The sequence below is a fragment of the Odontesthes bonariensis genome, chromosome 24 (assembly GCF_027942865.1).
Source record: "Odontesthes bonariensis isolate fOdoBon6 chromosome 24, fOdoBon6.hap1, whole genome shotgun sequence".
Taxonomy (NCBI): domain Eukaryota; kingdom Metazoa; phylum Chordata; class Actinopteri; order Atheriniformes; family Atherinopsidae; genus Odontesthes; species Odontesthes bonariensis.
In genome coordinates, this window is record NC_134529.1 from 23,553,884 (window position 1) to 23,580,120 (window position 26,237).

At 38.0% G+C, this 26,237-nt stretch overlaps 1 protein-coding gene across 1 annotated transcript; it reads right to left on the reverse strand.

The window, feature by feature from the left end:
- Positions 1-938: 938 nt before the first annotated feature.
- Positions 939-25,942, reverse strand: pnocb (prepronociceptin b). The gene is made up of 3 exons (XM_075458998.1): positions 25,857-25,942; positions 11,391-11,646; positions 939-3,652 (listed from the first exon to the last, which is right to left on the reverse strand). Exons 2-3 carry the CDS (start codon positions 11,526-11,528, stop codon positions 2,999-3,001), a joined length of 792 nt encoding a protein of 263 aa, XP_075315113.1. The 5' UTR covers positions 11,529-11,646; positions 25,857-25,942; the 3' UTR covers positions 939-2,998.
- Positions 25,943-26,237: the final 295 nt, after the last annotated feature.

Below are 26,237 nucleotides of genomic sequence, written 5' to 3' on the forward strand. Positions count from 1 at the left end.
CCCAATTCACACATATGGCACCTCTTGGCCCAAAATTTCAACAATTACAATTTCAGCAGCCCCCCTGCGCAGAGGTCACAATGAAATGCTTACCGAATGCAGGATCCGTCTCTCTCCTGTGTTCTTTTAAATTTGGGGAAGCCGGAAGAAACCTGTGATCTGTGCTCCACTAACAGACGCCAGTTGTAATGGTGGGAAATCCAACCAGCCGGCTCTCACAGCTGATGTCGGTTGTCGGGGCACAGAGGACACGCTCTGCCGGGATCCAGATGCAAAATCTCACGAATTTGGGGTCACCATTATGTTGTGGAGAAAATGAGTCGAATCACGCGTTGGTCAGCCGTCCATTGGGGAGTTTATTGAACAAACTGTCACAGGAAATATGCATACAGAATGTACAAAATGTCCGACGAGCTCATCTTGTGACACCCTTTTATACCGTTTTATCATAACAAGTGTACGTGGCCCTCTCTGGAGGCGCCTAGCTTTCGCAGTTTATCATAAACACGCTCATTCTAACTATCAACAATATTCATATGAACCAGTCAACAAGGCCCAGGATGTAACAAGGCCAGAAGTCATGAGCATGTCATGACATCCTTCTCCCACATTTGTAATTCCACTTCTGATGTTAGCACTGTAGATCATGTTGAATAATTCCAAAAAAGATGGGAAGATGCATAAAATGTAAAAAGAAAAGACAGAATGCAATGATTTGCAAATCTCAGAAACCAATATTTTAATCACAATAGAACATAGAAAACATGTCAAATGCTGAAAGTGGGACAATTTACTATATGATGAAAAATACTTGTTCATCTTGAATTTGATGTTTAAAACGTCACAAAAAAGTTGGGAGGGGGCAACAAAAGGATGGAAAAGTAAGTAACAGAAAAAGAAAGAGCTGGAAGTTAACTGGCAACAGGTCAGTAACATAATGTGGAACTATTTCAGAATATTATGCAATGTAAAATTGTCTTTAATCATGGAAAGAAGAGGCAAATGTAAACATGATCCAAAAACACTTTTGTATCATTTCTAAGTCAAAACTCATTCCAACACATCGAAATTTGGAATTCTTTTTAGAAATTATAGATACCATGTGATCCAGACAAAAGAGGGAAGAGGCCATCTATTATCTCGTTGTCAGCAAAAATTCTGCATCTCTAAAGGTATGGGGGTGCGCTTAATGCCTATGGAATTGGCAGCTGGCACATCTGGAAAGGTACCATTAGTGTTGAAAGGTAAATACGGGTTTTAGAGCAACAGATGCTCCTAACCACGTGACATCTTTTTCAGGGAAAGCCTTGCATATTTCAGAAAGACAATGTTAAGCCGTAAACTGCATCCATTACAGCAGCCTGGTAGAGGAGTCCAGGTGCAGCACTGGCATGTCGGCAGTCCAAACTTTTCACCAACTGAAAACATCTGGTGCTTTATGAAACACAAAATATGACAAATGACTAAACTGTGGAGAAACTACAATTCTATATAAGACTAGAAAATGACATTCCTTTCCCACAGGTCCGGCAACTGGTCTCCTCAGTCTCCAGATATTTATAGACTATGCTACACAGCGGTAAACACAGACCTGTCTGAACTGAGACTAGTTGCTGCCATCAACTTCAAGATAAGCTAATATCTTTCATGAAATTGTCAAATGTTTATCTTTCAACATTTGATGTCTTCTATGTTCAGTTGTGGATAGAATATTGGTTTATGAGATTTGCAAGTTATTGTTTTTTGGTATTTACATTTCACACAGTGTCGCCACTTGAATTGGGGTTTTATAACAACTTGGTTCAATACAGTTGCTCCAACTTAACTCCATCCCTCCTCACATGGAAATATCCCTGCATACACCTAATAATATTGAGATTAACTGGACTAGTTTCGTAATATCTTCTTTAAAAATATATTTCAAGGGGTCGTTCCAAAGGTGTACCGACTTTGCTATTTAATATTGATTTCAGTCACACTAGAGGAAAAGAGAGTTTATCATAAATATGATCAAACTAATATACATTCAGTATCCAAATTCAGTATGTTTATTCCTTGAACACTAGAGGGCAGTTTTGCTCCACTGTGAGGTGCTCATGGGAGCCTGCCAACCTGCTGCCCATTTCCACAAAAGAAACTCATCACTTGCAAGCTTTGCAGTCAAAAATTCTAGACAAAGACCTTAATACAATAGAAAGGAGAGATACTTTTTTCTGGTTTTTTTGGCACGACTGATGGAAAAGACTTTTTGGAGGAAAGACGCAGTTTTGTTGAGTTTAAAAAGTTGGAAACCAATTTAATCTACATTGTGTTTAGTTAATTAAATTACCTAAGCAGGAAATTAGCTTCTTTATACCAATAAATAACAGTTTGTGCTTCAGCGGTCACACTGTCCAACCACATGAACTTCTGACTGAATCATTTCAAAAACACAGTCCTGGTCCATTACCAATTGACTCACGTTCCTGCTATGACTTAGTATTTATAGTCCAATTGAAGACAAATAATAACATGTATTAGTTTTGTCCCAAATCCACAAATGCCTTTTAAAAGTGAAAACCTGTGTAGTGTTATGTAAATCCAATCCCATCCGTCCCACAGAGTGCAGAGGCCAACACTTTTCTCCCATCCACACATGTATGAGAGTGCATTCGACGTGATTTTAATTAACACACTCTAAGTTCTGACAAACCTCACAGTCAGTAGTTTTCCAATCTCATTTGGCCACTTTTATTATACCGACACACAAAAATATATTCAATTGCACTTCTCTAATTATTTTATTTCACAGTAAATATGTAAATATGCTTCATAAGAGGGACATCACAGTCAAAACATTCTTTGTTACTTAGAGACACATAGAGAGGTGCAGGGAGATGGAGTCTGTTGTTCTGATCACAATGCTGACATCACAGTTTGAACTGAAAGAGCTGCTGAAAAAAATGATTGATAGGTTGAGGTAACCGGGGCAGGATTCGGTGACAACAACAGAAATACTTTACAGTTTGTTTTGCCTCCAAACCCGAGTAACGGGGATGTTGTTGAACCTGCCACTGCGGCTGCTTCTCATGCCCAGGTACTGCCTGAGCAGCTGGTTCACCCGTTTCTGACTGTTCCATTTGCGGGCAGATTTCCGGACACCTATGAACCCACCATAGCGCTTTTGTAGGGGCCTCATGGGTGAGCCAATCAGCTTCCTGTATCCATGACGCCCCCTCTGGAAGCCGCCAAAACGCTTGGATAAGGTGATAACCTCTGAGCTGTCATCCTCGTCCCCTTCACGTTGGCCCACACCATCCACATTCCTCTCCTCTCGCTGCTTCCTCTCTTCATCCGCCAGACTGACATCCAGACCCTCCAGGCTCTCCCCCTCCTCCGGGGATACCAGCAGTGATGAGTCATACTGGACACTGCGCTGCTCGTACGGTTTATCCTCCTGATCCTCCTCTTGGAAATGCTTTGCGGCTGCGGACTGCAGCAGCTCATTGTCAGAGTTCAGGTCAAGAGGGGTCAGGTCAAGCTCCTCTCCTGTTCTCTTGAAGAGAGCACCCCCCCCAGGAAGTGAGGGATGGTGCGATAGCTTTATGGCACGTTTACACACTTCCCATGTGAGTGAAGAGGAGACATGACCCTCACACTCTAACAGACACACCTGCAGAGGGAAAAGAAAGTTATTCATAGTTAAAACACCATAAAAACAACGATGACACACTGTAGGTAGACAAATTAAAGTACCAACCAAGTCTAAACCCTAATGAGGGGGGACAACCTTAATCAAAATGTCTGTAGAATAATTTAATCTGCACAGATAGCATGAAGGTCAAAAGAAATTATATGTTCGCCAGAGGGGCAATGCTAATGATAAGAACTCAAAGTGATTGAAGTTTGAAATACCTCACTCTCCAAGAGCATATTTTTTTCCATTTAAGAGAAGTAGAAATAATGAACCACCAAAAAAATTAATGTATAGGAAAATTAACTGGAAAGCATCCAGCACGACAGCCTGTCACACATTCAGGATATGAGGTCCTCAACTACTGAAAATGGGAATACATACAGTTTAATTCTTTTAAATGGGTTTTACTTGGAAACATTGTCGTTGCAAAACAATCTCATGTCAGGAACAATACAAAACTGAGATTGTTGGTATTGCATTCAAAGGTTAAAACAACTGGTGTCACATGTGTCTCCAACACCAAAACAAACAAAAACAAAAAAAAACAGCCAAAACCAAAAGGGAAACCTATCTTGGAGCTAGAAACATCTATCTAACTGTCCTGTCCCATGACAAATGAAGACACTGGACACAGCAGGCCGGAGGCAAGTAAGTGACAACAAAAACTTTATCAAAATAAGCCAAAAGTGCTGCCAAAGCAGTAAATATGTTGCACATTTGGTAATGATAAAAGAAAACCATGGAATATTTCGTCTGAGGGAGCAGGTGCGGTAATTGGTTAATACAATCCAACTTAAGGCTAACACAGGAAAAATGGAAATCAGAAAAACAAAGTAACATTAAAACGGAACCAAAAACAAACACAAAACAAGCACAGACCACTACAATGTTTAGAAAAAAAAAATGGAGATAAAATAAAGCTGTGATTACACCTGTACAGGGGTGTAACCTGTCTCTAGCCCGATGGCAGCCAGGATAGGCTCATTTGGATAAAGTGAGTATAGAAAATGGATGGATGAAAAAGTAATATCTCCATAACTAGGTAAAACCCTCACCTGTATAGACTCCGATCTTGTCACACGCTGTCCTGGAGCTTTTTTAAGAAGCTAAACCTAACAATTGTGTTTGACAAACTATAATTTTGTAAAGTTGATATTCCATAAGTGTTAACAAAGAATTATCTATTTACACATTCAGAGGACAGATAGCAGCATTAGTGCTCATGTGTCTGTCTGATTAAAGCCAAACATTTATTCTCTTTAGGTTTTAGCCTTTAGCTTCTCGCATGTTCTCTTAGCTTTACCAGCATTTTGCTAATATGTTTATGCAGAGTTTATGAGAGTTTTCATGCCAAAACCCCATTCCGGCTGTTGGTGGACATGTGATTAATGAGAGTTGTGACTGACGTAGTCAGTTAAGTTGTAATTATTAACTAAATAATAGGCTGAAAATCTGGAAAAAAAAATAAAAAATCAGTGATTGTTTGTAGGTCGTCACATTTCATTGCAGCAATTATATATAGAAATATTGACTAATACAGCTTTAATCCTACTGACATTAACCTGTCAGTACTTTTCATAATTTCATAAAAGTCATACTTTACAAGCAAGATGATTATATCAATAAAATATATATCTTTTAAATGAATAGATACCCATAAATATTGCATATGTCACAAATACTTGGTATGCAATCATTTTTATTTTCTTTACTACCAGACCCTATCTTAGACTCTCAGTAACCAAGTATTTATGTCATGAGGGTTAATGGGCCTTGTCCCTGCTGTTTTCAGCGTGTATGGAAGGTTATGGGCCAATATGAAATGTCCATCATTTGACAGACGTGACATCTGCTACTGCAGAATGATTGACAGCACAAAATTGGAAAACATTACAAACTAGTTTGAAGGACAGCAGGTAAATGATGTCCTTTGGCATAACTATTTATTTCCGATTGACTCCTCAACTCTGATGATGTTTTTGCTCTTGAAATTATACATGCAATCTTTTAGAACTGAACTTTTTTATATAGAATAAAGTTGTTGGATAGTTTTAATGACTTTCCTGTCTTATAAGCATCACACTTGACAGTCTGATTTCATGCCTGAACTCGATGATGGACAGCAACTTTACCAGTACAGAGATAAGGACATAGGCACATTTGATGTATGCTAAATATAATAATAAAGCCTTTTATTTTTTTTTTAGGATTGAAAGCAACATTTTTAAAGTTTTATCTCATAATAATATAGTAGAATGACTGCCATCACTCTTTCAAATCACCCAAAATAAGACAGACTGTATTATCTATGCCCATAAATATAGAAACCCCAATGAAGTATTATTTCTTTTGACAAATAAATCAGAATATAGGCCGCAGCTTAGGCACTATGGAGATTTATGCACCTAGAGCTTTTCTCTCCCCTTTCATAAACTCCTGAGCTCTCTGTGTTAAATTTCAGTTTAAGCTAAGAAGCAAATCCCATTTGCTCATCAAATCTCTCTCAAACGAGATAAATTGCATTGTTATCAGAAAACCTGCTCACATCAAAGGAAAGAGAGAAGAGGGAGTTCCGCTGTGAATCCATCAACGGAAATTAATTATCCATCGTAAATTAAACGAGCACACCAGGGGGTTCTCCACATCAGATCAATGGAGCAATCTGGAGTTTATAAGTGAGAGGATATGAGAGTGTGTGTGTATGAATACGTAGTCAAGTGTTTAAATACATGAGAGAACAAGAGTTTAAAATAAAATTCTTGACGTCTCGGAGATGCCTTTACTTTTCAGAAGGTTTTATTTTTCTACAAGACATGCATGAGTGTTGACCACTAAATACAATTCAGTGGTTTTACATGGTATTACTTTGTTCTTCATAGTTGGGTTATATAGAGGAAATGTCTTTACTTTCAGGGGTGTATCAAGATGGAGGGTAGCTCACCTAAGTAAGAAAATGAACACCATCTTTCATGACCCACCACAGTTTGTTTCTCATCCTAGGGTTGGGGTTGGAGATGCCATCGTCTACCTGCACTGAGAAGATCATGTTCTTTGATTTCACCCGTGTGTTTGACATATTTCACGCTGCACTGCGATGTATGAAGTTCTAGAAAATACTGGTGGATGCCTACAAAATCATCTTAAAAATATTTACTACGGTACAAACTAACCATAGTTTGAGACTAAAGGCTTTTGTCTGTCTGTGAGCACTTTTTTTATCTCTGTACACCTCAAGAGTCCTGTCATCCTCAGAAATACTCAGACGACATTTTAAAAGCTTAGGTCTTTTTGTGACTGCATCAAAGTTTTGTATATCTCAGTCTTGCAGAGTGCAATCTGATTTGGAGCTACCTGTTGAAGTAGCAGCATCAGAACCAGTGACACAAAGAAACTGAGCAAAGTGATAAAGAAGACTGGCACCGACTGCTCTGCAGCCCTTGGAGCCCATTGTGCAACGAATGCTGCAAAAGCTGCTCAACATAATGGACAATGCTGCACAACCTCTTCATAACACAGGGATCAAATCTCTCTTGATCAGCCAGATCTCTGGCATGTTCATTATTATTTGTTGGACAGTCAACCAAAAAATGTTCAATTACAATGAGACAAACTGCAACCACTATGAGATGGAAAGTTTGCACAAAAACATTCAAAACAATCACATGGAGATGTAAAACAAGCAGAAAACAACACAAAATGACAGCAACACACAAATTGACCAGAGGTTCAAAAGAAAGGGATAGAAAACACATCCACATCTTTTTGGGTATCATCCAGACTGGGTGTATTGCCTCTAGGTAGGAAGTGTGGACTTTTGTATTTCTTTGTATAATCCGTTCATACCTAGCCTGGCTGACGCGTCCACAATCTCGATGAGATGGTGGTCTGGGAACTAGGTGTGCATTTTCTCGTATTTGAGGCGTGGTTTACGAATGCCTAGAGCCGTTTATTGGGCGCTACGAATGTCTATCAAATGACGTCAGGTTCTTCCCATGCTGCTTTGTGCGCGATTCATAGCCAATTGTATCACTTATACCAGATGACGACAGAAATTCGACGAGGAAGAAGAAAAAAAAGGAAAATAAAAGTAAACTTGCACTCTAAGCTACTTAAATTAACAACAAAGTAGGCCTATATGCTATATTCTACATGAATTTTTATGTTGTAGAGTTGTGAATTTTTTTTGATAATGGAGAAATTGAGCAGCCTTGCTTTGTTGTCTACAGTAGCAGATCAACCCTCATCTTACTTTGAAGCTCCCAGCTCCCAGAAGTGACGTCAACGAAGCTTTAGCAGCAGAAAAGCTATCAGGCTTGTGTTGATGATAATAATAAACTCCTGGACTATGTACAAACTTCCAAATGCATCGTTTTGTGAGTACAGACCATATTTGTACTACTGTAGAAGTTTGGTGTCATGGCATGTGATTTTAGTGTGGTAATTTTGGAGATGCTGCCAGGGTCCGTCAGCGCTTGTACTAAGCTATTCGGGATAACTCAGTTACTCAACTGATGTTCAGCCAATATCGGAAAAACTTAGGGTGGGCTACTTGGCTGGATGTCACGGTTCAAATGACCCTAGGGTGAATCTACTCCGAAACACTTTCTAAGGCTGCATCGAACGGTAACGTTGTGTCCGCGGTCATGTTGGATTAACACTCTACAAGCTTCGGTGTAGCGCATGGACGTCGTCATCGTCTTGCTGCCCCCCCCCCCCGTTCTGTGATTGGTTCCCAAACTCTGGCAAAAATAAGGGCGGTGGTTTCCAGGCTGACTTTGCAGTGAGAATGAAATCGAGCGCAAAGCAGCATGGGAATTCCCAGGCTAGTTCATACCACCATCTTAGAGGTACCAACTGGACTTTGACTGTTTTAAACCACATACACCCATTTAGAACTGAGCAAGGTTTACTTGCCTTTACTTCTAGGATTGTGTTATCATTTTATTGTAATACAAGTAATAATTATTTTCCTTTGATATTGATAAACATAAAAGAAAAGGCTTGAGTTAACAATATAAGCTGTAGGGTATTCTTTCTCAAATGATTCATATTGTTATCTTTCATATTTTTAGTTTCCTCAGTGGCTGAAAGAAAATCCAAAAATCCTCAGGTTTTAAGAGGCTGTTTTTGAAACACTGTTTTGGGTTTTGTGTCTTTTAAATGCACCTTAGGTCATTTGCAAGAGGGTCCTATGGCAACAATTCACAATGTGATGCAAACAGAAAGAAACCTCACACACCTTATTCACTCTAAAAAAGACTCACAGAACTACATGTAGGTATGCATGAACTGAAACGACTCAGCAATTAAAAGCCCCATATCTGATAATTAGCGCAAATGTAAACAAAAGCAGGCATTTAACTTTGCAAATTTCATTTTGTAATTAATGCAGTCAGAGAAAGGCATAAGGTGTGTGTCTATGTGTGTGAGTCTATAGACTGTTTGTCTCTGTGATCGGATACATGCACGACTGTGTAGGTGTGTGCAGGAATAAATCAATGGGTCCTGACATTATAACAAACAGCGGCGGCCTCACACACCTTCTTTTATTCTGGAATGGGAAACAATGGAATTGCTCAGTGAATTCCATCTGCGGCTCAATGGGAAGGCGGCAGACACAATGAGAGGCTGATAAAATGTGTCAGTCACGATGTAAGCCTGGGCTGATGATACTGAGGAGCAGTCAATTACATAGTTCTAATACAACTCCCAAAAAGGTCCCAGCTGTCTTTCTCTGCATCATTATCAGCCAAATTAGCCATCATGGACGCCCACAGACTATTTTTACCCGATGACGTGTCTTGGACTGTTTGGAAATTAGATTGTGTGCTATGCTGAAGTTTTGGTTCGAGCACACAGAGATTGCATCATCTCAGTGCCGGAGTTGATATTTCATGTTAGTCAAGAAGCACTGCAAAAGTGCTGCGCACACTTACACGTGCAAATAAACCTGCTGTAATATGACACTGAAAAGACACAGCAATAATTTACCATCTAAAAGATTGGATCTCTAGCTTTCCAACTGTTAAAAGCAGCTCCATATTTATGTATTGACACCAAGCTAAGAACAACAGTTTTACGCTGTAGAAGTTATAACCACTGCAGGTGCAAGTTACTAAAGAAACAGGACTTTTATTTTTCATTAGTTTGTATCACTATGGATGTTTTCAGTCAAGTTACTTAAAAAAAGTCAGCAAACAGTGATTAGGCATGAATTGTTATAATCCAAATACACTTTTGGATTAGAAAACATTATTTTTTTCAATTTCAGCTGTATGGCTCTCCAGATGGTGCCAATTATCTGTTGGTTAATAATGCACACAAACGGGCCTCCAGGGCCACCATATAACTGAAAACTATCCGTGACATGAAAAAAAGACAGTTTTCTGTGCCCGAGAGCATAAGGTGTCTGGCAATTTGTTTGAAGCCCCCTTGGTTTAAAACATTTAATTCAGTAAGCCCCTCAGACTGATTTGTGTGTCACAATTCCAGGACAGAGTACAGTTACACAGCCTCTCCATCTTAATTTCTACTTAATTTCAAGTTGCTATCTTTGTTTTGCTATTACAGGTAACAGTCAACTTCAACAGGAGTTATAAAATTCACCTAAGAATTAAATGCGCTTTGGTTTCCTAAATGGAAAATCTGACTTTAAATTGTCTGCCTTTTTTTCCCAGTCAGAAGTTGGAAATTGCTGAGATATTAGACAAGCAGGATACTGTAAACATCATAGGACAACATGCCTGCACTTTAATGGATTCCCATTACACCCCCCCAAAAGTAATTTTTAAAAAGTCAATAGCCAATTGGGGTCTTTACAAACGGCAGCATATTTCATCAAAACATGGCAACTATACATGTGTCATGACATAGTTGCCCACTCTATCCCAGCTTAAAAGTGGTTGGTGATCCATTCTCTTGTTTCAAATGATATGAATAGATGAGGATGGGGATACAGTGCAAAGCATGTAGGCATACTTGTCAGTGGGAACTCTCTTATACATTAATAGCAGGAAGCGTGAAGCAGAAATTATGGTATCGTGTCCGCTTGTAAATCTACACCAGTCTACAAGGGACTACCTGGTCCTTCTGTAGCCAGCTGCTAGCCGCCCAAACATTTGTAACTGAGCAGAGTGTCAAAATGCAGAATAGGCATGAGCCTAGGTCAATCTCTGGATCATTAAAAAGAAAGAAAAAAAAAATAGACAAGACAAAGTAAATGAAACAGAACTTCTATCCACACCTCTGCAATGTTTCACTGAATAAGCAGAAGGACTGTAGATATTAAAAATGTGCTTGTGTGGAAAGCTTCAGTTTGTGATGTATGACGTACCACTTTTGCTTTTCTTGTGTGTGAATTAGCTGAACAACTTGAACCTTTCAGCACTGGTGTTGCTGAAAGAATTTAAATTATTTAGCGGTACGTACATCTGGCTGCAAATGTCATGACTATCATTGCTTGTATGCCTCTTCAGTTTTTATGTTTGTGTTATTCATTCTTTATTATATGTAAATATATTTTCATGTGCGTACCTTTGTGAGGCTGTGCCAACAAACAAGATATTCTCATTTAGACTGACACCTTTTTTAGTGTGCTGAATGCTTATTGCAGTCATATCCAAACAGACACAATACAATGTTGACAAGCCATTCAATGGATTGTCTTATTGGTAGCAACCCACAGACTAAAAATGACACACACACACATACTTACTATGGTATTGAAGCCTTTTTGCAGCTGCTGCTCCTGCAGAAGCAGACTGCAGGCCACACACTCCTCCTGGCAGTCACAGCGTCCAGGGGTGAAGAGACATGCCAGCAGAACCAGCAGGCACCTCAGAGGGACCTTCATCGCTCAGCACACCCAGACAGACAGGGATGAACCGGAGCCCAGCAGGCAGAAAAGTCTACAACAAGGAGTCAACAGCTGGAGAATCTGGGATGTAAAACCTTTGGGATCTGGTTCCAGCCTAAAAGAAGAGAGGCGACAGAGTGACAGCAATATTCCATCAATTTCAACCTATAGAGATAATTAGCTGTATTTGTGTGGTCAGTCAAAACATTGGTTGTGGAAGAGTGTTCAGCCAGCATCAGGAGATGGACAGTGTAGGTGGGATGGAGAGAGAGCACAATCCGAGGCAATAAATGAGAAAATGGGTATTTTCCACTGGGTAGGGATCATCCTCTGCAGGCCGGAGGGTTGCTTCACAGATTGGACTCGTTCTAATAGCAGGGGTTGGACTGTATGAGTTTACATGTGGTTGTTGAGATAAGCTTTAAATCACAGTGATCACACCCTGCGGCAACAAGAACTCATACACAACTATTTTATTCCATCTGATAGGAGATGTAAGGATGGAGAAGGGTAAAAACAGGGCATTTGAGTAAAAAGTCAGAAAGTTCAAGATAAACTTGTGCCAAAAAATTGTGTCAAAGTTGCATGAATAAGCTGACTGAGAATAACTGGAGGGATACATAAATCAGTCTCTAAATAAGTCTCTATCTCTGGACCAGCTGCACAGTGTTTGTTACTTGACCTTCACTCCCAGAGACGCATCTATTCTGTCACTCATGGCTATATAAGATAATAATACTGAGATGACGAAGGGGAAAAAAACCCCATCAAAAATGCCTCCACACAGAACCATTGTATTCATTGTTTGCCTGCAGGTTTGAGAAACAAAATGCTTCAATCTTTTGGGTTATGTGAACTGAATTATGCAAAGTTACATAATAGTGCCTCTCACTATTTCTTAACATTTATTCAAAACCAGTCTAGTCAATTAACATTCAATTAACAGATTTTTCTGGCCACTGAGATGCAGAAATAACATTCACATATCCATCATCCATTTATGGAGGTTTGTTTCTGTCCCCTTAAACAGCATCAAATCTAATACCATCTTTTTAGTTGTAGGTATGAGAAACTATATATGTGGCACTAATTCTATATAATGTTCTGTTTTTTCTTCTGTCTGTGCTTGAGTTTTAGTTATAAATGCTAAAAACAACAGTTGCAGCTTGAAAAAATACAAAAATTAAAATTAAAGATGAGATCAATTTCAAGACACTGCACTGCTGTTTATATAAAAAGCCTGTTGGAAGTTATTTCTATTAATTGCATTTTAAAGCATATCGACAACATCCTGGATCCTCAGCAGCATTACACACATATTCAGTCTGCTTATCTTATTGTGCAGGCTTTAAGATCCTGGGCAACCCAGTAGAGTTCCATGACTCCTACGATCCATCAACCAGCAATAACTCAGAGTGTAAGAGGGGTAAGGTCTGCCCGACAAGAACAACAGCAAGCTAACATACAAGCGTGCCTGTGGGATGGTCTGTGGGGCTGTTTTGTTTGTATCATCGATTCCTTGAAATATAAGGCCCTTTTCAGGAAGAATGTTATGGCTGGTTCATAAATTGAAGGTTGGTAATCACTGCAGTCCACACAGCAAGACAGTTGTTCTTCAAGTATGTCCAAGTCATCCAAAGGTCAGGCAAAGCTTGGCTAAGGAATCATTTATGGAATGCAATTGAGGTCTCTTTTCTTTCAAAAAACCCCCCTGTCTAAATACAAAAAACTGATTTAAGAGAAGGTACATACTACAGAGGAGTCCTTGAACTACATTAGTGGAAAGGCTCGATTTTCTCTAAAAACAACAAAGTTGAAGAATGTTGAGAAAAAAAGACAGTTTAAAAGATTAAGAATTTATAAACGGAACACAGTTACACTTCCGATCCATAATAATGTGTCTATAATAACACTGTCTCGTCGACCCACTCAGAAAGCACAACACTCCCACCGGGAGGACATCATGTTGATGCAAGTGAAAGAAAATCTTTGACAATAAACAGCATGGATGCTGTTTTGATGGGTGCACTGAGTTCAATCTAAATGAATAGTTAAAAACTAGCACACCGTGAGCATTTCCACTCTATATTTTGAATAGTTTTCAATGGCGCATAAAACAGGTCATACGTGACTTCAGCCCATTTATAAACATATTTATGGGAATTCATTATGGGAGCTGTTTGTTTGCTTTGCTGAAATGTTTTGTGCAATGATCATTTACAAGCCTGCTGACTAAGTCCATTTGATATTGTTATGTACTCCCTAAAGTGGCCCTTTCTAAGTTGAACAAATGAATAAAGCAGTGCAGTGTGAGTGATGGCGTGGGCGCTAGATGTACTCCTGTATTACAAAGATGCACCTTTCACACATTATTAATGTTCTACCCGTATATTGATATGGTCTGACATTTGAGGCTTCTGTTTGCCATTTTTGTCAACACCATTATTAATGAACAAAGTCGTGCCTTGTTCATGTTTTAGTAATTAGACGTAATACATCCATTTGTTTGCCACCAGATATTTACAAGTTAATTTTGATATATTGTGATTTAGGCTCTCAGCTAAACAATAGGGGACCAGTATTTGAACGTCTTACACACAAGAGAGCATAATCAGTGTCTTGCAGACACCTTATATATCCTAAGAAAGCTTTCAAACTTAAGCATTTGAAAACTTTTAAAGATACTTTTGTTGAAGATCATTTTTTATGAACAAGTTTCACTTGAGTGCAAACTTTCTTTTATGAAGCATTGAGTTGATTAGTTTTAGTTAGTTGATTAGTTAACCCTCAGGGAACCTTGAGACACTTAAAAAAGGTCCTTGAAGTAAGTTTTTTCAGTTTTCAAAAAGATTTGGAGTGATTGGCTCCTACTTTGACAATTACCTTTTCGCCACAATAGAAAATAATTGCTGTTGTTTGACATAAGACTTTTTTAGATTGTCCTCCCAAATACAACTCCACAGGTCATATGCTCATATAGGTATATTGGATTTATAAATAAAACTATATAGCCTCTGTTGATCATAAGAACAACGACATACGAAGTGCAAAAATGGCATCCAGAAAGATAATGTTGTAAATTAAAATGTATTTTAGCCCTTACCATTATAATTTTTATTTCTAAACCATGCAGTTTTAAATTTAAGCTACACCAAGTGATGCCTATACCCAACCAGGAAGTATAAACTGTGTCATAATGTGTTGTGATTACATCTAACCAAGGTGTCTAGCAAAATGGCATCCATGAAGGTGATGGTTGCATTGTAACAGTTGTCACATGTTGGTCCTCTCACCTCACTTCCTAATGAAGATTTGTGTTTTTTTAAAGGAAGCACTTTAGGGTGACATGTGCTTCCATTTGGAAACAGTCATGTGAGTTGTATTTCTCTCATGCATTTTCATTTCAAACGTTTTCATTTGAGGACTTTTCCGTCAGCAGTTTTGCACTTTAGTGCACCAATCGGAGTACTGAAGGATGTTTTTTCCTCCTAAGCCCTAGCTTAGATTATTATCTTTTTAATTCTTTGGAGAAAATTATGATCAGTTTTCAGGGCTTCAGGTAAATTTTCACAGTAATTTAAAATGCAATAGCCTGCTGATTTCTTTTGTTAGGAAGCCAGTGCTTACTGCAATTAACACAATGAATGGACGCCATTAATGAAGAGCCATGTACAGGTGACAGGATCTTTCAGTGTTGAAAGACTGCCAGACATCTGTCACTTTGAGATTTGCAGATTGGATATGATAGTGATCTGTATTGGTCAATTTATCAATACAAGAAAGGCTAATGTGACACCATTTACTCAATATTTATAACACTGTTTACACACTTTTTTCCCCACAAAGCATGGCTAACTTAACTTCTTTATTTCCCAGCAGTTCATCACATTAAAAGCGAGAGCTCTGATTCAATCAAATTAACATCTTCAATGCAAAGTTTCACAACATGAGAAAATTTAGTATTATTACCAAATAACCATCTTCTGTCTGCATATTTCCAGTTTCAATTTAATTCAAATAAATTCAGTTTGCTCATTTAGGACCAATGTTACAATCTCAAGGCCCTAAAAAAAGGAAGCTCAATACAAGTCCAATGACGTAAAGTACAATTCCATCCAGTCGTAATCCAATTCAGTCCAATCCATTAGAAAGTATCTTATGCATAAGTTCTATAAGGAAGATCATGTCTGCCTATTCTCTGGTGTTTGGGCTTTTCCTTCTGCAATGATTTGTTACTGTGTGATATGTGTTTATACACATATAATACTGTATTCATTTGTACTGTCTTGTACTTGTACTTAATTTTTGTTTCCACTGTATAAGTGGATGTAACTTGATAAATCATTCAATTAAAAATTCTAATATTTTTAATTTAGTTTTGCCTATTCTGTGATCATGCGGAGAGGTAGTGTTTTTAGATAAATGTATATGGTACAATACAGTAAACTTACCATTTCATGTTACGTCACTACAGAGCGACTTTAAGCATATATCAAACTTTAAACGTGCAGATTGTTGCAAAACTGTAATTTATTGAAGTTATTTTCAGTCCGAAGTTTTGGTATCTTGGAAGATCTATTTTTTAACAGGATTAAAGAATTTCATGTGAGTCTAACCATACGTGCTACCTCAAATTAGTCATAAATTATTTATCTGTTTGTAGGTATTAGAGATGTGCTACTGTTTCATATAATTTAACAGACTTTCTTAAAATCCAGCTTTATTACTTTGAATTTAGAGAGTCCCACATTCAAGTGAATGGAATCTATTTGATGCTCTCAATGCAAAAATGTTAAAAGAAAAATACCTCTGCTTTGTGTAATCCGCCCAGCAATCTTCACTTGAATTTTTATGTAAAAAATAAATAAATACTGCTGCTGTTGACAATATGAACAATATAAGTTTCATTTGCCAGTTGTTTTCACTTGAGGAAGAAGACTCAGAGATTTATCTTAAAACCTTGACGAATAAACAACTAGAGGTTAAAGGATAAATACTGTATGTATATTTCTACTTAGAGTCATTAGAGTAAACTAATAAAAAAAAATCTGCATGATTCCAGTAAAATACCTGTTACTCCGTGCAACAAATATTTTTATAGTACATATACATATACATATGTAAACTGTACAACAAAGAGACATCTGTGAGGACTGTGAGTTTTGAACTGCTCGTTTTTGGTTTCCTCCACTCTCTTTTCTTGCGCTACACCACACTTAACTAGCCTATCAACTCAGATCAATGCGTTTTTCACGAGCAGTAACTGAGTGTAATGTCATAAAACCCTCATGAATCTTGTGATGTAAAGATTCATTAGGTATCATTAATGGTCCATGAGATGTTATTGGTAGAACAGAAATTTTAATCATCTTTCCTTCTACAATGTGACCACATTTTCGTGCTGTCATCTGTGGTGGCTTTTGGCTCAAGCTTAATAAAGGACTGTCGATTGCCATTGGAAGAGACTGAAATGTTGCATAATATGTCAATAGAGATAAAAGGTCCAAGCCATAACTCACAATGAGACAATGGAGAGGCAGAAACATCGGGAGGTGAGTGGCGGAAGAAAGAGCGTGTCGAGGGGAGGAAGGCGCAACAAGAACAGGAAGGTAGATGCAAACGAGTAAGCAGGAGGGAAAACGAAAGAGACAGACACGTTAGGGACCCCTGGGTTATCTCCGCATTAGCAGACTCCATTGTGCTTTTTCAGCTTCATGCAAACATCTAATGGATGAGATAAGAGTGCGTCACAGCTTTGTTAGAAATGAGCACCGAGCTTTTCTTCTCAACCACTCACATCCATGACACCTTGGCACCTTTTCTGCCCTTCATTTTAAGCTGCTAATGCTAATTTGCCTATATTAATTCCCCTCACTATGCAAGTTTGTCCGCAACAGATAAATCCCACTCTCAGCCATTCATTGTTTGCTTCCCTAAAACTCTCTTTTAAGAGGCTGCGCAAAAAGTATTGGGATTTTGAGAAGGGGTGAATCAAAATCAAAACAAAAGGAAAGTGGTGAGAAAAATATGCAGCCACTTTCCATAAATGGGTGGAACCAGACGTTCCTGCTCTTGTGCATTATCTGCTCTGACAAGAAACACAGATAAATAACAAAACCAAATGCATAAGAGCAGTAGTCCTTTTGTGAATGTTCTGATTGCTTCCTCGGTGATTCAGTAGGAAGAGCATTTCTCCTGAAAACACGTAACATTTTCAAGGTCTTAGTTAACTCTAATGGAAGCGCACAACAATATATTTGTTTTGGAAAGGACCAGGTAAAAGCATTTGTTTCAACAAGATGGAAGGATGCGTCTAAAAATAGAGCAGCATCCGGCTCTTCGTTAAAGTCCATTTTCTTTTTGCTTTCATGCCAGCTTTCATCAAAGAAGGCAAGGCTGTTTCAATTTACATATGATGAAGATCTATTTTCAAATGCAAACCTTGCTAATATGTCCTCCCAAGCTTTTTGACAGATCATGTGAGCCCAGGGGAAAGGCTTAGCATTTGACACCCCACACCACTGATCTCAGTTTTATCCTTGTGTGGACCATTATACCTATATTAGCCCCTTGACCCAGTCAAGTGCCTGCTCTGTCAAACAGATTATGCAAACGATGTGAAATGTTAAAGGACAGCTGAAATAGTATGCAAATTTATAGGCAATGGTGGCCAAAAATTGGTCAGTAGTAATATTAAGACCGAGAACTGAATCATTACTGAAAATATAGCAGAGAGAAGAGTGTTTGGGTTTGTAGCTCAAAATGTCACACATATTGAATTTGAAATGACTGTGATATGGAAAAGTTGTGACTCTTTAAACCCTTGGTTGTCAGGAGCTCCTGGGTAGGATAACAGGTCCATTTGGTAATCCATGCATTGCAGGGAAAGAGTGATAACCCAAAAAATGTCCATCATTGCAAATAACAAATAACTTAGGTCACCTATCCGTGACTTAAAAGGTGCATTTTGGATCAAATAATGCCAGCTCAATGGAGTGGTCTACAACTTATTGTTGTGTTATCTGTGTCCTGCAGGATTTGCCCTTCAGTGAGATCACTTTATTCCCATTAAATGAGGACTTTTAAGCCTTTGACTATTTTTCAGAACTTCTACCTAAAGAAAAAACATCCTCAAATTCAGCCAGTAATATCTCCAGACGTGGGGGGCCAAATTTAACCTGCCTCGGGCTCTGTGGATCAGAAACACTTGGGAGACTTCTGGTGTACATTAAGTTTCTTTATTCTCATTACCAAGCCTGAGTGAAGTTTTAAAAACATTCCAGCAAAAATTAATTAACCCTTGTATGGTATTCGGGTCAAAGTGACCTGTTTCAAATTTTCAAAAGAAGAAAAATGGTACAAGTATACATTTTTTTTACCTGAAACTCAATGGCCTTAGCTTGTTTTCTGTGATAAACATGTACAAACAAAAAAAAAGTTTAGAGCACACATGCTACTATACCCCACACATTTACATCCTTCATATGGTCTTCGGGTCATTTTGACAAGCATGCACAGAGACACACAGAAACATGCCCACACAGACACTCACAATGTTACATTATTATTATCATCAAAGCATACAGAAGCTGTTTGTTCTCACTTTCTTCTTTAAATGTTATTCCATAACATTGTAAAAATCAAAAATTGTCTCGCGCTATATGCTTTACACCTGCACATCAAGGGGGTGAGACAAAGAGATAAATACCTCTAAATCACAGTACAGTCTTCCAGCAACAGTATAACCAAAAGATTTAGCTGCCAGAGGGAACTCATATTTGAAGAGAGTCAGGCACATAGCGATGTGGAAGAGGAAGATGTCTCCAAATATGAGGATAATTTAGATCTGAATCTGAATGTGAATTTGAAGATGACCTTCACTCGGAATATGCACCACAAGGAGTACCACAGGTGGCCGCTGGAGCAGGCCAAGAGCCAGCCACTGGAAGAGCCTCACAGACGTATTTGTCTAAGAATGGACAAATTGAATGGTATTCATCCCCAGTGACAGAGCCCCCCCAGCTGCTAACATAATATGGATGGTACCAGGGCCCACATGATTTTGTTCTTATGTTGTTACTTATGTTCAGGATATCAAGTCATCCTTTGAGTTGCTGATTCCTGACTCAGTTGAGAAAATTATTCTGGATATGACTAATTTTGAGGGGAGACATGTTTTTGGTGACCAGTGGAAAGAGATAGACATCATGCATCTGCATGCCTACTTTGGCATCCTCATCCTTGCTGGTGTCTACAGGTTAAGAGGGGAGTCAACTGAAAGTCTGTGGGATGCTGAGGCAGGGAGAGCAATTTTTAGAGTTACAATGTCTCTGAAAAGGTTCCATGTATGCCATGTATTTTCCAAGATAAGCATGATTTATGACACCCAAGTATTGAGTATAGTGGATTTTTAACATTAATTATAATCTTTTGACAAAAAGAGAAGTCACACTTCCATTGTTAATTGTGTTCTATTAGAGACTAATTGTATTCATTAAACATGTATATTATCTCAGTTGCTTGAAATTGAGATAAAGACAATATATGTTAATGGTTTATTAAATACATTTTTTTGTTAAAATTGTTTTTAAAGCCCCAAATATGTCCCGGGTCAATTTGACCCGAGGGACACCAGAGGGTCCCAAAAGTGAAGACCATACAAGGGTTAAGCAAAACTGTAAAGAGCAGATAAAAGCCTGATATCAATTAGTCAATGATGAGTATGTTATTGAATCTATTCTATGACATGAAATTTAGCCCAACAAATGCTAAAATCAGGCAATGAGAGTCATATGCTGTTCAAAGTGCATGTCGGATACTGAGAAACCCAACCAAATAGTCTCTGATGAAGCGTTGACCTCTTCCTGCAAATTTAAAATCAACAAATGGACATTTAAAAATCAACAATGACATGACAATAAGAAAGGGAGAGAGGAGTAGTTTATTTAACTAATTTTATTATTTGTGACTGTATGGTCTTTGCCTATGTACAACGAAATGCAACTCTAAAAGAACTTAGAAAATGCTAAGTTGACATCAAGCTTCAGATTGTTTGGAGGCCATATTGTATTCATGATTTCTTTCAGGCTGTCATTTGTATGCACAGACTTGAACTTCAGTATAGTGTTTCTATGTTGAAACTGTAAAATGGTACCTCAGTTCCTTTCTAATGCTTATAACCAAATGTTAAACACATCTGTCCACTGCAAGAAAAAACAGATCACAGTTTTTCAGAAGTATCGATATTAAAACACATCTATATTTTTAGGGTTAGGGTGACTCATAAAATCCACTACACATGACTTCATATAATAAACACATTGCTGAATGCATTTGGATGTATTATAATTTATTTAGCTGAATAAATTCGCCAAAAAATGCTGGTTTGATTTTGCAAGGGATCAGATTTGGCACAGTACCAACTTGTTAATTTGTAGATCTTTCAGCGGTGTGATTCAATCATCCCCGTTAAGGTCAATCTTATTTCTCTCTTTTTCTTTCTCTATTTCTTCTCTTCTCCACTTGATTTGATTGTTTTTAGTCAAACAAAACTAAATCTAACCAGGCAAGAATGACAGCATAATGAATCTTTTCATTCTCTATGGAGCGCCTTTTTAACCTTGTCAAGGTTCAGTTAGTTTTACAGACTGGCACCTTTCAATTTTTTCACTAACTTTCAGGATGTGTCGAAATAAGCTCAAGCACCTCAGAGCCTCCAGGATTGAAATAATGCTAGATCTCCAGTGAAACCCAAAGGATAGTGGGACTTATTATTGTATGTCTTTACATCAAAAGAGATAGGGCTGTAGAAAAGTTCTCTGGTAATGTGATACATTGTGATGAGAATGTGGAAGATTCTGCACTGATATGACGACCGAACATTATAGTTTTTTTTTTTTTTTTATACCTAAGATGAAGAACAAGTTATGTTTTATAGTCTCTTGCATTGAATAGTGAGTGGAATCCTATGCTATTGTAATGTAAGGTCTCATTACAAACTTGACTTTACGGAAAGTGCGATATATGTATCTTACAGCTAAACTTAACCGCTTAACGCCTGAATTTATATAGCTGTATATAAAAAAAAGAGTCAACGGTTACTCCGGCTATGGTTTGTAGCATATATGCGACAATAGGCGTTAAGGGGTTAAGTTCAGGTACAGAAGTTAGTTGAGTAGCCATTTCATGTGATATATGGACTGTTATGGTGACTAATTGATATGTAACCTACCGAATGGACAGAACCGAAATGGTTCCCATAGATATCGCTAAAGATTCAGCTAAAGACAAGCTAAAGTTGTTTTTTTTCAATCACTTAATAAAATATCAATGCAGACTGATCTTAATGCTCATAAATCCTGATGAAAATCAAATTTTTATACCAACTGGAGGATGCAATACATCTAGATACATCTTTAATTGTTGTGCATTTGAATTGTTAATTCGTGAATGATCATAGATTTAAACTGTTAGGTCAAAATTTAACTTCACACCTCTAATTGCGAGCTGGCTATTACGTGAGAAACACACACTTTAAGTAGTTAGTTAGTCAGGTATTTGGAAAAAAGTATTTTTTCTTTTGATTGCAGTCTTTAGCGCTTTCTGATGCTTGAAACACTGTGTTAACAGAACCACAGGTGTTAAAGTCTGAGTTCAACTCACGATCACACTGCAATATATTTTCTGTCTTCCTGACTTTTACCATTATCTTGCACCTAATCAACGGTGGAGCTCTCTCCAGCTTCCTACTTTCCAGAATCTACTGGACACAAAAGGCAGGCATAAAGAAACTCTCAAAATATTTTCCCACCTTTTTCCTCTATGCTATTGATGAAAATAAACAATCACATAAATGGCATAAGTGTTAGTATTGTAGAGGCTATCTTGCATGTGTTCATGTATCTTAAACTGTTTACTTTTAAAACCAGGCTTTCTGCAACCTATTAGGGCACATTAAGTGTTGACAGAAAAAAAAATGCAACTAGCTCTCTCTCATAGTACTCAATTGCCTTCAAACGGACTAAGCTCATACTAATATTAAGTCACACCTCTAATGGAATCATTTTTTAATTGTTTTTTTTACCTCTGAAATTGAAGGGAGTACAAATTAAGGTTGTACTGCAAAGTTTCAATTAATTTGCTGATTGTTTAATCTATTGAAATTGGAGAACAATCTTCCAGAGCCCAAAGACACATGGTCCAAATGCTTGATTTGTTTAAACAGCAGTCCAAAAGTAAGAAATAAAAAATTTAATTTGATATGGAGAAAACATAAAAACATACAAATTTCCACAATTGAGAAGCCTGCAAATGTTTGCTTTATAAATTACATGGACAATTAATAAATCAACAAAACAAGTGTTTCCCTTACCAATAAAATCTACAACAGAGGTGTCCCCTGTTGTCCTGTCAGAACTCTGATAACAGGTTACTCTACTAAAAACCCTCAGTTTATGATTCCCACACTTAGCCACAGGATCATCAGTAGTGCAAATCCAGCCTGTGCAGCCACAGATAAACACAATCAGTTGGGCGTTCAAACGACCAGGAGCAGGAGTGATATTGTGCCCTTCCTCGCAGGATCCTGAAATGACTAATCTGGCAGAATGCACCTAATGCGATTTAGAAATTTTTGCCACAGCTGCAGCAGATTTCATGATTACACCTATTACCTGCCCCATTGCTGCATTCAAAGTCTTATTACTGTCTCACAGATGCACAATTGACAGGTCATAAAGGTAAAGGGGTACCTAATAAAGGTCGTGATGGTATAATTATGCTGTAAGCGCAGATATTTTCAAGGATATGACAAAGTGTGATGCAAAACATACAATAGTGATTCTCCTTATCTTTTGAATTCTCTTTGTCTTCATCTCTACTTCTTTGGTTCTACTGGAAATCACAACTCCTGCTACTGTCTGTATCTTGCACTGCTGTTATTTAGGAAATGTCATGATGCACGCTGCTGAGCGCACAAATTGAGAAGCAATAAGATAAACTCTACCACTTTTTTTCTCCTCATTTCCCACAGAGGCTATACTAACACTCATTTATTCCAAATCATTAAATGAAAATATGATACTTTTCATATTCATATTTGGATTCTTTCTAGGCACCATCACATCATGTGAAATGATTATTATTATTACTGCTGTTTCCATCAATTGCACTAGCGGGATTTATTTTAATTGGGAACATATTTGCATCTAAGCATAGACATAGACAGCATCAGATGAGTCCATCATAGTGGCAGTCACACCAACAATCATCTTATTTATCCCCCATGAAGCGTTAATAGCCAAAAAATTATATTATTTTTCACACAACGTAGAACACAGAGCAGGCAGAGCTGCTATCCAATTGGCTGATAAACCGTCACACAAGCTGAAGCTGATGGAGGATTACATATGAGAGTCTGCAGAAGATGGATGTTTTAGACTGCAGTGAAGTGCATTTACGCACTTTACTACTGTGTCATTTCCTAAAGTTATAGTAGAGGATGAGGTTATTTAGTTAGTTCTGATATTTTTATATGACCCAATGACAAAGTGACACACACTGACATGAACAGAAATAATCCTCAAGAATACATCCAAAAAAGTTAAGTGAATGTGTCACAAAATATCAACTGGCAGCTTGACTCTTGATAACTGAAAAAAAAAAGGTTTTCATACAACAGGGATAGTAATAATGCGCTCAGTTCGATGGTGTTATTGCCTAGCAGCTCTGACTATATAGCTGAAATTCCACAGAGTTAGGCAGCTAACATGGTGTCATTATTGATCTGGTTGTTCTTAAGCTGCGCTGACACCTGTGCGAATCCATTGGACATGGAGCCTGAGAAAAGCAATCCATCTCGACCAGACAAGCTCCTTACTTTTGCTGAGGTGATGACAGTGAAACCAGAAAAAGTGTTGAACAGCAAATTTTTTTGTGGATGGGAGGTGGCTGCGGTATGAGCTAACTGATGATGGAATATCTTCTTTCTGTTATCCATTTGACATCTGGTTTGGTTTCTCATAAAGCTTTGCGTACATCCAACAATGCAAGAGCCAGCTATTTTCAAGAAGGCAACAGAAATCCTAAAGGAGTGTTTATTCTGCTCTGGTAAGTAAACCATTTTTAAAAGACAGAATAAATACCTTGCACGTTACAGTGTCAGATGTACAAGTGAGAATATACATTATGTACTCTTGTGTAATCTAGTTATAATTATTTAAACCAGTTTATTGTTTATGGGGAATTTTTAAAAAGAGAAAAGCCCAAATCCTGCATTTCTTAGAATACAATATCTTTCAAAGGAAAAAATGTAAGAGAAAACCCTAAGCTAACTGAAGCCAAAACCTAACTCTGATGTGGAGTCATTTATCCAAGAATGGCACATTAACCACCCATTTTCTCCTGGTCTTTGAGTATCGTCTTTACTTATAATGGCAAAAGATTATGCACATTCATTACCATTATCATTACAATCATCATTATCATGTGCTTAGTTTAACAACAGCATTCAGCAGATTCACTTCTCAAGCTTTTCCTCCACTATAGGTTGCCACTTGAGAAACAGCAATACAGCTTTTGTCAGTTTTTGTTTGAAGCTTTTGTTTGATGTATTTAATCTGACGCATGATACTTCACTATCGACAAAAAGAGCCAGCCACGAAAAAGGTCCTTTTGGAGTGGCTTAGTGTGTAAATCATTTACTTTAGCTGGTGCCGTTTTGGTTAATACAATTTTTTGAAAAAAATAAAAAAGGAACTTTCATATTTATTTTAGTATCCTTTCTAATATTACATATTGTATGTATTCAAGTTGCATTACAAAAAAGTCAGCCCTATACAGAATGTAGCTGAGTGGCTCCTGCTCTCTCAGCATGATCTGGGATTTCTTTTCTTGTTAATTAAGCAGTAATCAGGTGTGATGTCTGTACTGCTGACGTTGACTGTGGTCCCTTAGAACCACAGGGATACAAACAGAGTAATGGAAAAAAAAAAGACTACTCTAGATGAGAGGGCTATTTACATTATCATCTCCAGGGTCAACATTTAAAATCACAAAGCCAGACAGAAATAAAGCAGCAAAGACCGACTGGTTAAAAAGAAGAATTTATGAGGGAAAATTCTAACAATGGCTGTTCAAAGACAACAATATTCCCCTCTGAATCTATTAGTCAGTGAATTGTGCAGATGAGCGACAACAAGTCCTCTCCTCATTAATGTTGAAATCTCTTAACAAGTACTTTGTCTTGCCTTGTTTATCCCAGGCAAACAACATAATCTCTCCACACAGGTAGAATTACATTCACATGAAAGAAAGTCACTTCCTTACCTGTAAGTGTGACGCAAAGATATCTCTCAAAGTCCTCCCTTCTGCAGGCACAGGAGAGTTTAGCGGCTCAGCTCGTATCCTTTGGCGCAGGGTTTCAACAACTAAACGCATGCCTCCTCTGAGGCTTCTTATAATGGCACACCCCATCCCTCCTGGCTCAACCCTCTAGTTCTCCCCCCCTCCCTCCCTTCTGGTGTATATCACCATTCATTTCACAGGAGAGCTAGAGAAAGAGGTGGGTTCCCCAATTCTGTTACGCACAAACCCTGGGTAGACACACAAACCACTGGCCCACAGTGACGTAGGAGGCATTGCCTACGCCACTGATTTCGTCTTCACTGAGCCAACTAATGGGACACTAAAAATATGCATAATCTACCG

What these genes read in the sequence shown, in the direction of transcription:
- pnocb (XM_075458998.1), bottom strand. Translation starts at nt 11,528, where the DNA reads ATGAAGGTCCCTCTGAGGTGCCTGCTGGTTCTGCTGGCATGTCTCTTC. An exon ending in AAAAAGGCTTCAATACCATA is followed by an intron (nt 3,653 to 11,390) that starts GTAAGTATGTGT and finishes TTCCCTCTGCAG; the next exon opens with GTGTGTCTGTTAGAGTGTGA.